This window comes from Arvicola amphibius, chromosome 6 (assembly GCF_903992535.2).
Source record: "Arvicola amphibius chromosome 6, mArvAmp1.2, whole genome shotgun sequence".
Lineage (NCBI taxonomy): Eukaryota > Metazoa > Chordata > Mammalia > Rodentia > Cricetidae > Arvicola > Arvicola amphibius.
Genome location: NC_052052.2, coordinates 29,696,208 through 29,711,732, shown reverse-complemented (window position 1 = coordinate 29,711,732; position 15,525 = coordinate 29,696,208). Strand labels below are relative to the sequence as shown.

At 44.0% G+C, this 15,525-nt stretch overlaps 1 protein-coding gene across 2 annotated transcripts in view; it reads right to left on the bottom strand.

The window, feature by feature from the left end:
* Smap2 (small ArfGAP2) overlaps positions 1 to 15,525 on the bottom strand; it is a 48,884-nt gene that overhangs the window by 14,473 nt on the left and 18,886 nt on the right. For both annotated transcript variants that reach the window (XM_038334219.1, XM_038334221.2), the window contains exons 2-4: positions 4,859 to 4,992; positions 2,554 to 2,639; positions 1,359 to 1,437 (exon numbers count right to left, since the gene is read on the bottom strand). In XM_038334219.1, the coding sequence (XP_038190147.1) occupies positions 1,359 to 1,437; positions 2,554 to 2,639; positions 4,859 to 4,992 (299 nt within the window). The remainder of the gene's footprint in view (positions 1 to 1,358; positions 1,438 to 2,553; positions 2,640 to 4,858; positions 4,993 to 15,525) is intronic.

Below are 15,525 nucleotides of genomic sequence, written 5' to 3'. Positions count from 1 at the left end.
TATCAAATCAATTGTTCTAAGGGATCTTGCCAAAGCTGACTGAAGCTCTGGATTGTCATCTCTGCATCATCCTCCCTGGTCATCATAGTGGGCACACATCCTGAAACTATTGTAACACACATGACAACTGGTACCCATCCATTTCCCTCTGAAACTCTTCCTGGGAAAAAGGATGTGTCCGATGACACAGGCCATCAGCACATCACAGCAGAAGAATATGCTGGTCAGACTGAAGGAAACACTGATGATGACTAGACTTGCTGCTTTTGGCCTCATTTACAGCAAGAAGTATATGTGCACTTATTAATATACACATACACAGACACACAATATCATTCTACTTTACCTATTACACCCAACACGTCCATCTCTAAAAAACAATCTGGACCAGCCAGATGGCTCAGTGGGCAGGGGCCTTGCTGACGATCTCCGAGTCCACTCTCAGGGACCCATATGGTAGTAGAAGAGAAGTGACTCCAGTAAGTCATCTTCTGACCTCTACATGCAAACCATGACATCTGCGTGTACAAACACACACACACACACACACACACACACACACACACAAAACATTAAATAAAGAAATAGTTTTTAAAGAAGGAATTTGGAAGCTGGGTGGTGGTGGCTCACACTTTTAGCCCCAGCACTAGGCAGAGGCAGGCAGAACTCTGTTAGTTCAAGGCCAGCATGATCTACAAGAGCTAGTTTCAGGACAGGCTCCAAAGCTACAGAGAAACCCTATCTCGGAAAACCAAAAAGAAAAAAAGAAAAAGAAAAAAGAAGAAGAAGGAATTTGGAGTCAGATATAGAGGATACCTACAATCCCAGTACTTTGAAGATAGAGGCAGGAGTTTGAGGCCAGTCTAAGCTGCATAGTGAAACCCTGTCCCAAACACTCAAAAAGGAAGGGAAAGAATTTGGAACTGGGAATCAGTAGCACTTCTCCACGTACATCAAGGCAGAGAATCCACTGGTAGCTGTCCTGCTTGCCCACAAGGTAAGCTCAAAGCGTCTTCCATATTCAGCACCTGGCTTTATCCTAATTTTACATTTATTTGTTTATTTATTGTAGCCTTAGTTTGTTTATTTGAGACAGGGTCTAACTATGTAGCCTTGGCTGGCCTGGAATCACTATGCAGACCAGGCTGGCCTCAAATCCACAGAGATTGCCTGTTTCAGCTGGGATTAAAAGTGTACAGTGCCATGGCGCCTACTTTCACATCTATTAACTGACTGTTTGGGACCATTTTGCTGCATCACTGGGATTTTGTTTATTAAGTGAAAGTCTTTCAAATTCTTCCCTGGCCTGATTAAAAAGCAAACCACTAGTATAACAAAATGAAAGATTTACAACCAACCCTAAGGGCGTTGATGTCCAGACTTCGGTCCATATATTTCTTCTTCTCATATTTATCTCGAATAAATCCTTCAACAGCTCTGCAAACATTTATTAAGGACTAATCAAGAGTGTCTCCAGCAGTGGAAACGTGAAAGACCAATTTTTCCCCCATGGCAAAGATCTCCTCTTTCCTTCCTGCCTGGTTTCCCCAAGGGACTCCTGTCTCTTCGTGTGCAGCTCCCCTTGATCAAAACCTTGAAATCACTCCTTCAATCCTTCAAGGTTACTGCAGGCAGTTACCATTTCCTGGTTTCCTTTTGGACTGCTGACAGCAGGTGGAACTGACCTTCACTGAAGGCGTGGCATCTGTAGCTGCTGTAGATTGCAGAGGAAACAGCCAGTGGTGATTTTAAGGCTCCTGATCAACAGAGTTCAAAGGTACCTAAAGGCCTCTCCAAAACAAGCTTAGGCCCCATGGCCAGATTTTGATTGCTGGGTCTCTGTCACTTAACAGGGTCCAACAGCCAAAGTCAAACCCTAAAGAGGAAATCTGCAAAGTGCCCCTTGAGGAACATCACCTTCAAATTGGTTTGTTCTATGTTTGTCAGGCCTTGCTGAGGGAATGGAGGAATAACAATATGGATAAACTAGTCAAAACAGTCAATACTTTCATACAAGCTATTTTAAAAAACAGTAAAAATGAGTGCCAGTTTTGCTGATTGCCAGGGTTTAACAGAGCAAAGCATTCTTTCCATCAAACATTAGTTTCAGAGATTCAGAAACTATTGGAGCCGGGCGGTGGTGGCACATGCCTTTAATCCCAGCACTCGGGAGGCAGAGGCAGGCGGATCTCTGAGTTCGAGGCCAGCCTGGTCTACAAGAGCTAGTTCCAGGACAGGCTCTAGAAACTACAGGGAAACCCTGTCTCGAATTAAAAAAAAAAAAAAAAAGAAAAAGAAAAAAAGAAAGAAAGAAAGAAAGAAAGAAAGAAAGAAAGAAAGAAAGAAAGAAAGAAAGAAACTATTGGAGCTGTCACTCTATGGGAGAATTCCCTATGGGACATATATGACAATCGCAGCATCAGTACGCAAGTGCCTTTTCTGTCTCGGGTGAAGGAGGAAAAAAAAAGCCAAAGTTTTCGGCTAATCCATGCAGAGATGCCTGGCTCCTCCCAAACATCCAAGCTGCACTCAGCTATGCTCCAGAAAAGATACGGGTCTATCTGCGGCCGCCGGAAGGTCTCAGGAAGGTAGGCTTCGTAGAGTCGGTTTGCCTTTCCGTTCCCCATCTCTTGCATGCACTGAAGTAAAGAGAACAAAGAGCAGGTGAGAGCAGAGTGTGATCATCTCTCCCAGTTCCTCTGCGAAGAGCTAACTTCAGAGAGCGGCCAGTGGCGGAACCAAGACCGAAACTTCTGGGCTCTGGTTTCCCAACATTTGTTGCCACAGCTTTTCCCTCCCTGAAGGTTAATTTTTCTTTGTTTTTTCCCTCTGTGTATGGGTATTTTTCTAGCATAGATGTTTGTGCACCACATGTGTCTGAGGAGGCCAGAGGAGGGCATCTGACCCCCGGGCCTGGAGCTACAGACACTTGTGAGCCATCGCATGGGTGCTGGGAATGGAGTCTGGGTGTGCTGAAGAGGAGTCAGTGTCCTTAGTCCCTGAATAGTTTTTGTTGCTGTTGTTCTTTTTAATTGAAAGATGTGTCTAATAAGAGACAAATAATTCAGTAATAATTCATCTGAAAACTCAAGCTACATCGGTACCCATCAAATTACTACAGAGCCAGCACTAATAGGTCCTATTATTCTAAGTTAATACAAGTTTCTTTTGGCAGTGCTGAGAATTGAATTCAGGGCCTTGTACATGGTAGGAAATGTTCTACTACCACTAAGCTACATCCTCAGCCCTTCCAAACTTATACTTTTAGCTAACTTATCCAGTTCTATTATCAGTAAATGTATATTTTCCATTAAACAATTAAATAGATTCTCGTGCTGGTTAGGTTTAACTATCAACTTAATACAACCTAGAATCAGCTGGGAAAATAGTCTTAGTTGAGGAATTATCTAGTTCTGATTTGCCTGTGGGCATGCCTGTGGAAGATTGTCTTGATTGTTAATGATGTAGAAAGACCAAGCCCACTGTGGGCCAGAGCATCCTCTAGGCAGAGGTTTCCGAACAGTATAAGAGGCAAAAGCTGGATGAAGAGCAGCATGCATTTGTGCCTCTGCTCTGTTGGTGTGAAGCGACTAGCTGCTCAAGTTCCTGCCGGGACATACCCAAAGTAGTGGCTTGTAACCTAAAGTTATAAGCCAAATAAACCTTTTCTTTGTTCTTTGTTGTTTTTGGTCAAGGTGTTTTATCACAGCAACAGAAATAAAACTAGAAAAAAATGTTATTCATCATTTAGACTACAATGGTCTGTAAATACAGTCTGAGGTCATTTCTAATGCCTCTTCAGACACAAATAAAACTAGACCTCTGATCTCTACCATTAACTTCTAGCAAGTGGTTTTCTTTGGATCCTCCTTCCTTGATGTCTTTGCCCAAAAAGAAAATAAAATGACTTCAATAAAGTGTCTCAATATAGGAAGAAAATAGAGAACAATGAAGCTACATAAAGGAGATCTCAGGCCATCCGGCAGCATTAATTTATGTGCCACTCCCAGCCCACCAAGCTAACAGCATGCAAGATTTACACTGCATTTTAGAGTATAGCATCACTCTAAGGCTGGAAGTACAGCTCAGATGCACAGCTCACAGTATCTGCCTAGGTTATGAGGCCCTGGTTCAATCTCCAGAACAAGGAAGAAATGAGTAGTCTACGGTTTAGAAGGATTTGGGTTTTTTATTCTTAGTGCTGGGGATCAAACCCAGCAAACTTCCTTCAGGCTAGGCAAACACGCCCTCACTGAGCTACACCCTCAGCCCTGTGTTCAAATGACTGCCTACATCTAAAACTACAAATGTGGCCGGGCAGTAGTGGCGCACGCCTTTAATCCCAGCACTCAGGAGGCAGAGGCAGGCGGATCTCTGTGAGTTTGAGGCCAGCCTGATCTATAAGAGTTAGTTTCAGGACAGGCTCCAAAGCTACAGAGAAACCCTGTCTTGAAAAAGACAATAAATAAATAAAAATAAGACTACAAATGTATCCGTAAATACCAAAAATCCTAAATCACCACAGGTGTCTTGAGACAAGAAAGACACACGTGCAATCTCAGTACTTGGGAGGATAAGCTAAGTGCAGAAAGAGTTAGAGGCCTGCTTGTCTCAAAGCAACAACGAAAATAACAATTTGTTGGGTGTGGTGGCACAGGCTTTTAATTCCAGCACCCAAGGGGTAAAGACAGGGAGATCTCTGTACATTCCAAATAAACAAAATTAGAATTTGACAAATGTGTTTGAAACTAAATTTCCCTCTTCCCTTCTCCTTCCCTCCAGAATCAGTTTAGAGTTCTCCTGAAACTATTCTTACTGGGGAGCGGTAAGAGAATCTGGCCCTCCATTGTGCTCGTACCTGGATCTGTTCCTGAGTCCACTGGTCGAGGTTCACTGATTTTACCCTGGATATATGTACCCCCAGATTCCTGTGGATTCCAGCACACCGAATGCAGATAAACACGCCAATGTTCCAGGAGGCCCATCGTGGCCCTATGAAGATAGAGACAGGGCAATCAAGTACAAATTATGAGAATGTCCCCGCCCATCTGTGCTACTGAGATTATCAAGCAACATCTCTGCTAAAATCAAATGAGAGAGACTTTACTGCAATCTTGACTTTATTCATTCCTATGGATCAATGTTTGATTTTCAGCCTAAACAGTTTGCAGAGCTGTGCGGTGACCACCAGTCTAATTCCAGAACAGTTCGATCACTCAAGCCCCAAACCTACTGGCAGGCACTCTGAACCCCTCCCCAGCCACCCTTAGCTCCCAGTTCCTGGCAATTACAGATCTGTTTTCTGACTATGACTTGCCAGTTGCAGACATCGAATCTACATGGAACTAGGCAATGTGCAGACACAGGACAGGCTTTCAGTGTCTAATGAGTGCTAAAATGCATGCTACTGTACGTTGTTACTTGTATGAAGAACACCACCAATAGAGTGGTGGAAAACCATGTCACATTCTCTCCAGCCTGGACTTCACACCAACAGGGAAGACACTGTGAAGGTGCGGGGCCTGGATTCAGCTTTCTCCTAGGGACAAGGATACTCACATTGCAGGCCTGCCAGGCTCATGTTGAAACTGAAAACGCTGTAATCCTCTCCTCTCCTCCAGCCTATGAAATATGCATCCACAGTAACCTAACAAGATCCTCTCCCCTGGCATCCACAGTAACCTAACAAGATCCTCTCCCCTGGCCTGGTGTCCCCATTTTACCCAACTTCAGAATTATCTAGATTCAGAATTACCAAATAATGTAATTATTTGAATGGTTATTGGTACAAAAGAGAAATCTCAGATGTGAATTTTTAAAAGCTGTTTCAGCCGGGCGGTGGTGGCGCACGCCTTTAATCCCAGCACTCGGGAGGCAGAGGCAGGCGGATTTCTGTGAGTTCGAAACCAGCCTGGTCTACAAGAGCTAGTTCCAGGACAGGCTCCAAAGCCACAGAGAAACCCTGTCTCGAAAAACCAAAAAAAAAAAAAAAAAAAAAAAAAAAAAGCTGTTTCAGAATCTCCCATCCCCTGACAGTTCTCTGCTCCCTAATAATATCTCTGGAAAATCCCCAAACTCCTCATAATTTTATGTGGAAAAAAGCCACTTTTATATGACAACTGCCAAAGACTGACTGAAAACTCTGACATAGTTCCTTCTCTGTCATTCCTCAGGAACTGATGGCATAAACTAAGCACGGTATCAGAATTAGAGGTTGTGATAAAGTGTCCAAGTGACTCCAGTACTGACTGACTTTCTACAGAGATTAGCAGGGCCTGTGCTTGGAATAAAACTCCCATTCTCTGGGAGAAGACAGCTGTCCAGCCTGTGTATTTTCACAGACGCTTTCATGAACAAATTCTAGAATCCTGTGGGAACTCTTAAAAAAATCTGAATCCAAAATTATTACCGGAAAGATATAATTTTGGTTCCGGTAAAGTTCATCATGACAAAATACAAAAGCACAGGAGGCGCACATCCTCCTAGTCACCACCAGAGGGTGCTCTCTGCTTGAATGGTTATTGCTATTCATTTGCCAGGCTCAGGTTTATCTTCTAAAAGATCTTCAGTCTCTCCCGGTTCCATAAACAGACACACAATGATTCATATACTTGTTTCTGGTAGTGGTGTGTCATACATATGCAAAATAAACGAGGTTTCTCACGGTGCTGAATTTCTGGTCTTGTGAATGGTTTTCAGAATTCCCATATGAGTTTTAAAACTTGCAATGGGACTAAATATCAATATTTCATGCTTCTTTGGCATTTTTCCTTTGTTCTAGATTCTAAAGTCTCAAAACCAAGATAGTTAAGATGGGGCAAACGAGACAGCTCAGCAGGTGAAGGCGCTTGCCGCTGAGGCTGAGTAACCCCGGAATCCACACAGTGAAAGGAGAGAGCGCACCCCCACAAGTTGCCCTCTGGTCTCCACACACACACAATAAATAAGTAAATTAATAATGATTTTTGAAAAGAATACTAGGCTAGCTGCTTCCTAGGTCTAAGTTGAGAGAAAGCTGTTTCCAGTCATCTAAGACACCAGCACCACTGTGAGATTTCTCCAGATGATGAGTCTACATCCTTGCAAAGGCCCCAGAACAGAAATACAGGCAGCTACCTTTTAGTGAGCAATCAGATGATGGCCTTCTCTTTCTCTCCCACGTTCCCCAGTGCAACAGTGACACCTCTCCTTCCTACCTCACTCAGTCTCTCCGTCACCCACCCTCCCCAAACCTGAGTCAACCAAGAGCTCAGCCACTGCCCTGCAGCCTGAGTTCTGAGTTTTCAGCAACTAGACTTCCTGGTCCCCAACTGCATAATCCATAGGAGACCGTGTAATGGGGAAGAGACAAAAGATACTTGTGGGCTAGGAGTAGAGCTCAGAAAAGGCCTAGGTTTGAATGTGACTCCCATCAGTGATTACACATATGACCTTCAGAGACTTCTACATCCCAGGCCTCAGTCTCCCCATCTATAAAATGTGTACAACATCTACCTCCAATCGCCTAGAACAGAGAGGAACAGTAAATAACAAGTGCACATAAGAACATGGTACAGAATGAGGGTTCTAGAACACATTTCCCATTCACCTCCACTGAAGAGCCAGCCAGTCAGTGGATTCACACGTGTGTCCCGATGGAGCACAACACTAAGGGTTGGTTTTGCTCTTCCCTAGCTGGCCTCAAACTTGTAGCAATCCTTCCTCCTCTGCTTCAGCAGAGTTAGGATTAGAGGTGTGCACTACTACACCTGGCTTCCCCCACCCCCTTTACTTTTAAATCAAATTTGTGTTTATGATATACATTGAATTATAAAATACACTTATGTGGGCTCACAGCTTCAGGCTAAGCTCATCATGGTGAGGAGAGGACAGCAGAGCTCACCACACGCTGGTTAAGAAGAGGGAATGTCTGCACCAGACAGGCCCCATTCCATCCGGACTGTCTGTGGGGCAGACTACACACATACACATCTTCCCTCTGTAGTTAATCTTCCCTAAATTTACTAATCTCCTAGGTAGTTCATAATCCATTCAGACTGACAAGATTAACATCTTCTTGACTAGTATTAATGGCTTTACAGATGCCAAATGAGCCGGGCGGTGGTGGCGCACGCGTTTAATCCCAGCACTCAGGGGCAGAAGCAAGCAGATCTCTGTGAGTTCAAGGCCAGCCTGGTCTACAAGAGCTAGTTCCAGGACAGGCTCTAAAACCCTGTCTCAAAAAACCAAAAACCAGCCGGGCGGTGGTGGTGCCCGCCTTTAATCCCAGCACTCGGGAGGCAGAGGCAGGCGGATCTCTGAGTTCGAGGCCAGCCTGGTCTACAAGAGCTAGTTCCAGGACAGGCTCCAAAGCTACAGAGAAACCTTGTCCTGGAAAACAACAACAAAAACAACAACAACAAAAACAAATGCCAAATGAGGGTATAAAATGGCTCAGCAAGTAAAGGCATTTGTTGCTAAGTTTGATGAGGAACCCACATGATGGATGGAGAGAACTAACTTCTCCAAGCTGTTTTCTCTCTCCATATGTATGCCATGGCTTGTGTGCACATATATGTGCAGTGTTTGTGTGTATATATACAAGTACATGCTAAATGAAATGAAAATGCCAAATGAAATAATAAACTTATAGGCATATTAGCTGTTAATGAGCTAAAACAGCTCATGAGCCTGGCACTGGGACAGAAAACTGGTTTAAATGTGACAATGTCCTGGTTGGTTTTTGTCAACTTGGCACAAATCTAGACATATCTAGGAAGAGGGAATCTTAATGGAGAAAATGCCCCAATAAGACTGGCCTATAGGTAACTCTATGGGAAGTTTTCTTGATTAATATGAGAAATTAAGTGGGGCTGCAAGAGGTATGTTTACCAGTCTGTTTGTGCTTTAATAAATACAGCTTGTCTGAATATCATTCGTTAGGTCCAGAAATCTGTACAGACAGAGGAAGTGGTATGGCTGGATGGAGAGAGGAATTTAGGGCGAAAGGAGACAGGAGCCCTTTTTCAGCTGAGGAGTTAGCAAGGCAAGAGTTGGCTGTGGCTCGCTCCTTTGTCTCTGGTCCTTCAGCATCTACCCCGATATCTGACTCCAGGTTTGGGTTTTTATTATTAGGATCAATTAGAACTCAGGAAACACCCATTTTTATTTATTCAAAAAGGCATCCATTCAGTTCCCTATACTAAAACAACAGTAAGCAGTAACTTCTGTAAATATAAACAGTTTAAGGAGCCATGAGACTAAAATAGGGCTTGCTCAGTTAAGCTCTGCTCTCAGAATACCCTGCAAGAGAAAAGAGCAGCTGCTGGTTCCCTCTGGGCAACAAACAGAACGTTGCTTTTCTTTTTTTTCTTTATTTTTTCTTTTCTTTTTTTGTTTGTTTGAGACAGGGTTTCTCTGTAACTTTAGAGCCTATCCTGGGACTAGCTCTTGTAGACCAGGCTGGCTTCAAACTCATAGAGATCCACCTGCCTCTGTCTCCCAAGTGCTGGGATTAAAGGCGTGCGCCAACACCACCCGGCCAGAATGTTGTTTTTCTGTCTGTCAATCAGGGACAAAGTCAAGAAAAGAATAAAAGTTAAATTTCCTAAATGTCTGAAACAAAGAAAATGGAAATATTTCTTAGATCACTAAGGAGTTAAAAAGTCAGAGGTGCCAGATAGTGGTGGCACACACCTATAATCCCAGTACTCAGAAGGTAGAGGCAGACAGATATCTGTGAGTTCGAGGCCACCTGGGCTACAGAGTTCCAGGACAGCCAGGGCTACACAGAGAAACCCTGTCTCAAAAAACCAAAACAAAGCAAAAGTTAGAGGTACAAGGTCTGGAGAGATGGTTCAGCAATTAAGAGCACTGGCTGCTCTTCAGGTTCAATTCCCAGCACCCATGCATCAGCCTTCATACATGCATACATGCAGGCAAAAAAGGCATATAAAATAAAAATAATTTGCCGGGCGGTGGTGGCGCACGCCTTTTATCCCAGCACTCGGGAGGCAGAGGCAGGCGGATCTCTGTGAGTTCGAGGCCAGCCTGGTCTACAAGAGCTAGTTCCAGGACAGGCTCTAAAAAAGCTGCAGAGAAACCCTGTCTTGAAAAACCAAAAAAAAAAAAAAAGAAAAAAAAAAGAAAAAGAAAAATAATTTATAAATCATAAAGACCCTTCAGGCCAGCAGTTGTGGCACCTTTGGGAGTCAAATGACCCTTTCACAGGGGTAGCACATCAGATATCTGCATATCAGATATGTACTTTATGACTCATAACACTAACAAAATCACAGTTATGAAGTAGCAACAAAAAGTAATTTTATGGTTGGGGGTCACCACAACATGAGGAGCTGTACTAAAGGGGTGCAGCATTAGGGAGGTTGAGATCCACTGCTTTAGGTAATCATCCGGCTCTGGAGTGACAACTGAGTTAGGGACCCTCTCAAAAGGTAGTGGGTTCCACTGTTAGATGGCACAGACTGCTAGAGAAGCTTGCTCTGGCTGGGTTCCATTCACCTGTCTGGACCACTTCCATCTCCCAGGGCTGCTCTTCACTCCTAGATTTACATGAAATAGTCAAGACAAAGGTGGAGGCTAGGAGATTTTAGCAGGGGGAGAGCAGTGCTTCTTATAGTCAACCAAAATACAAGCCAGCTGAGTCAACTTAATCAAGGTAATCAATAAACGAACAGATGCAGTAATTGGATTGCTCTGATGTCAGTGGAGGTGCAAGGCAACTTTGCCCTGTACCAGGGAACAGGAAAAGGAGGTTAATGAAAGAGCCCTGTCCAGTACTCACAGATGAAAGGATACTCAATGGAGATCATGCCTATTTCAACAGTCAACAGCGCTTTTCTCAAAACACAAAAACTTAAAACGTCAAGAAATCACTGAGGTCTTAGGCAAAAAAAGAAGAATGATTCCTCGTCTTTCTCAAGTGGTAGCCTTGCTTACAAACTGTGGAGCTTTCCTCAGCTCAGGCAAGGGAGGGCCACAAAAGGAAATTCCACTGAAAAGCACGAAAGGATTCCAGAAAGGAATACAGGTCCATGGCTCTAACAGCCAAAGTGCCAGGAAACAGCACCAGGAATTCCCCATGAATCCTAGCAAACCTAAGTACTCCCCTGAGCTAGTCCAGACCCCTGAGGTTATCTGCCTGATCCCAGCAATGCACAGAGCTAAAGATAGACTAATCCTTTCTGTGACTTTGTCAACTATTTCCTTACCTAGATTAGATTATCTCTAAAATCTAGCCTCTAAAAATTCATTAAGATGCTAGGCCTCATGGTGTGGTTCTATAATTCTAGCTACTTGCAATCCTGTAATCCCAGCCCCTGAGGCAAGAACATGGCAAATTCAAGGCCTGCCTGAGTAGCTATGTTTGACAGTGTCTTAAAATAATAATATTTTTTTCTTTTTAGTTTTTCAAGACAAGGTTTCTCTGTGTAGCCCTGGCTGTATTGAAACTTGCTCTGTAAATCAGGTTGGCCTTGAACTCAGAGATCCACTTGCCTCTGCCTCCCACATGCTGGGACTAAAGATGTGCATCACCACCACCTAGCAATAATAATAGATTTTAAGGGAGGTAGCCCTGGTAAAGTGCATGCTTGAGGTCCTGAGATGGATCTCTAGCACACACACACACACACACACACACACACACACACGCATGCACGCACGCACGCACGCACGCACGCACGCACGCACACACGCACGCACGCACGCACACACACACACACACACACACACTAATATTTTAAAGTACAACACTAACAAAAATACTAAACTAGGTGGTTCCTAGTCACAGTCACAAACTCTACAGCTGTACATATGGGAACACCACGGTGTGACTCATGCACATGTAAGCAATTTCCATGTCAGTAATGCCTCAACTTAAACCACTGTGCACAAGGCCTTGAAATTAACCCCCAGCACAAGAGGAAAAGAACAGTCTTTCTAGATGGGTGGCCATACACGGCTGTGGTGGTGCTATCTAAAAATGGGACAAGGCCCGAGTCTCTTGGTATTTCCCTGGGAAATTCTTCTGGTATGTGCTGCTATGAATTTTTTTTCATGGTTTCTCGAAACAGGGTTTCTCTGTAGCTTTGAAGCCGGTCCTGGAACTCATTCTGTAGACCAACCTGACAATGAACTCAGAGATCCGCTTGCCACTGCCTCCCAAGTGCTGTGATTAAAGGCGTGTGCTACTACCGCCCAGCTGATTTTTTTTTTAAATAAAGTGCAGACTTATTTTAAGGAAAAAGGAAAAAAGCCTGGTCAAATGATTTCCTGCCTGTGTTGAAGAATCTTGAGAAGTCAGTAAGAATGAATGACTCGCAATCAAGAAAGCCCCAAAGCTACTTGCAGTAGAGACCAGTCCTCTAAACTTACAAAGCACCAAGAACAGTCAGTTTTGTTTGTTGTTTTGTTTGTTTGTTTTGAGACAGGTTCTATGTAGCATTGGCTGTCCTGGAACTCACAGAGATCTGCCTTCTTCTGCCTCCCCAGTGCTGGAATCAAAGGTGTGTGCCACCATGCCCAGCGAATATTGTAAAACGTAATGAAAGAGCCAGATATTGATCTCTATTCTTGAAATCCTGGTGTGGGGAGTCCTTCTGCTATGTGTTGCTTTTATTGGTTAATGAATAAAGCTGTTTTGGTCACTGGCTTAGCAGAATAGGGCAAGGAAGGAGTTTCAAGAAGATAGAGGAGAGAATAGGCGGAGTCAGAAGGGAGCCATGTAGCCACCTCCCCTGGAGCTTGCTGAAACTTTACCAGTAGGCCACGACCTCGTGGTGATGCACAAATTAATGGAGATGGGTTACTTTAGGATATAAGAGCTAGCTAACAAGCCAGGCGGTGGTGGCACACGCCTTTAATCCCCAGCACTCAGGAGACTGAGGCAGGCGGATCTCTGTGAGTTCAAGGCCAGCCTGGTCTACAAGAGCTAGTTCCAGGAAAGGCACCAAAGCTATAGAGAAACCTTGTCTTGAAAAAACCTAGCAATACACTTAAACTATTGGCCAAACAGTATTGCAAACAATATAGTCCCTGTGTGATTATTTCGAATCAGGGAGGTTGGGAGACATACTAGCAGCCTCCCCCAACAAAATCCTAGTTGTCAAGAGGTTAAGGCAGGAGAACTGTGAGTTTTAGCCCAGGTTGGACCAAACAACAAGACCTTGTCTCAAAAAAAAAAAAAAAAGGCCTGGAGAGATGGCTCAGAGGTTAAGAGCACTGTCTGCTCTTCCAGAGGTCGTGAGTTCAATTCCCAGCAACCACATGGTGGCTCACAACCATCTGTAATGAGATCTGGTGCCCTCTTCTGGCATGTGGGCATTCATGGAGGCAGAATGTTGTATATATTATAAATAAATAATTTTTTTTAAAAAAAGCAATCCAGCTCTAATTTAATTAACTCTTAACCAGAGAAATGGCTCAAAGAGTAAATTATTTGCTGTACAAGTGAGATGACGACCTGAGTTCGAATCCCCAGGCCTGTGAAGTGGGATACAGTAGAGTACATCTGAATCCCACACATCTATTCTGCAGCATGATGGGAAGTGGAGATGGAGAAATCCTGGAGCTCACAGGTCAGTTAGCATGGTGCATGCAAGGTGAAGGAAGGCGAGGGCTCCTGAGGTTGACTTCTGATGACTTCAGGAATGTGTCATGGCATGCATACACCGATACATGTGCGCTCTCTCTCTCTCTCTCTCTCTCTCTCTCTCTCTCTCTCTCTCTCACACACACACACACACACACGCACACACACACACAAATATGCACATAAGCACACATAAATAAATAAAATCTCTTGGGGGTAAAAGAAAGCACAAACAACAGGGCTGGAGAAATGGCCCAGTGGTTAGGAACAGGTGCAGAGGACCTGGGCTCAGTTCTGAGGGTTTCAGCACCCTCTTCTGGCCTCTTTGGACATTAGGTATGTATGCAGTACACTTACATACATACAGGCAAAATATTCATATACTTTTAAAAAGTATTTATATACATTTTTAAAAAGCATGTAAAATAGTAATAGATGAAAACCTAGTAGGGATATTTTTGTGAAATGACATTTTATAGGGGAATGACATAATGTTAACTTAAACACACCACATAGAATGTCAGAGGAATAGATGAGTACAATGTTTCATGTCCCTTGGCCAGCCCATGAGTTTGACTCTAGCTAATTCCCTCTATACAAAGACCCTCCTTAAAGCATTTATGAATAAGCTACAAGAGTGGTGGCTGAGACATGCTTCTCTGTAAAGGGGAGGGGGGACAAAAAATAGCTGCTTTCATGAAGGGCAGGAAGGCGGTTACTTCATGAGGAGCCAAACAGTGAGACTATCTCAGTACAAACGATTGTGTTTGGCTTGAAGGCTCCATGTGGGCAATTACTCCAGCAAAGGCTCAGCTGGACTAGAAGCAAAGCCTGCCAGAATCCCAGCACAGAAACTAACACAGGCTCAAGTGTCAGAATCATGGTACTGGCATCCCAGCGCATCCCTGTGAGGATAACACAGAACACGGTCTCCTGTACAGTACACAATTCTGAACTGAGCAGTGAAGACTAAATTCAGAGCCGATGGGAACAAACCCAATGTTAGTCCTAAACTGACATTTTATAGCAACTGTTAACAAGCAGAAAAGTTCCACTTCTTAGGGTCAATACCTCTGGAAGTCCTCAGTTCAATCATCATCTCAAGGAAGAGCGGCAGACTGGTGGAGCATTCCCACCAGGAGGGAGGGCACAATTTTTTGGAATAAGCCACTGAAGAAAGACAATATTGAAACTGAGCCATGAGTTGCTCTTCATCCTCTATCCATAGGATAGATTCCTCTCCCACTACCCAACGATGACAAGCTAATTTCTTCCTTGGGTAGCTGAAGGGCTAACTGTCACAACACTGGATTCTCACACAGGACCCAGTCCTGATCCGTGACTCACACTGCTGACTTGATCGTCTCTACGAAGAAATGCTTTCATGCATGCCAACCACTACCTCAACCAGCCACTAACAGCAGATAAGCAGGGAGGGACTGCTAAGCCGATAACTACATAACCACCTCAAAGCCAGCTAGCTGCAGCTGTATTTCAAAACTTGGTATAATCACTAAAGTCCCTCCACATAATTCAAACTTGCTGATAATACAGGTAAGAGGAAGCAGAGGAACAAGACAATTGACAGTAACCCCACCCACATCCAATGAGTCCCTCCAGACCTATGTTTCCCAACCAAAGCAATTTCTACTTTAAAGAAATGCCTCTAGGGCCGGGCGGTGGTGGCGCACGCCTTTAATCCAAGCACTCGGGAGGCAGAGGCAGGCAGATCTCTGTGAGTTTGAGACCAGCCTGGTCTACAAGAGCTAGCTCCAGGACAGGCTCTAAAGCTGCAGAGAAACCCTGTCTCGCAAAACCAAAACCAAAAAAAAAAAAAAAAAAAAAAAAAAAAGCCTCTAGAAATTTTTGGCTGTCACAACTGGCAGGAAGTAGAAACATGCTAGGCATCTAGAGGCCAAGGAATGCTGATAAAA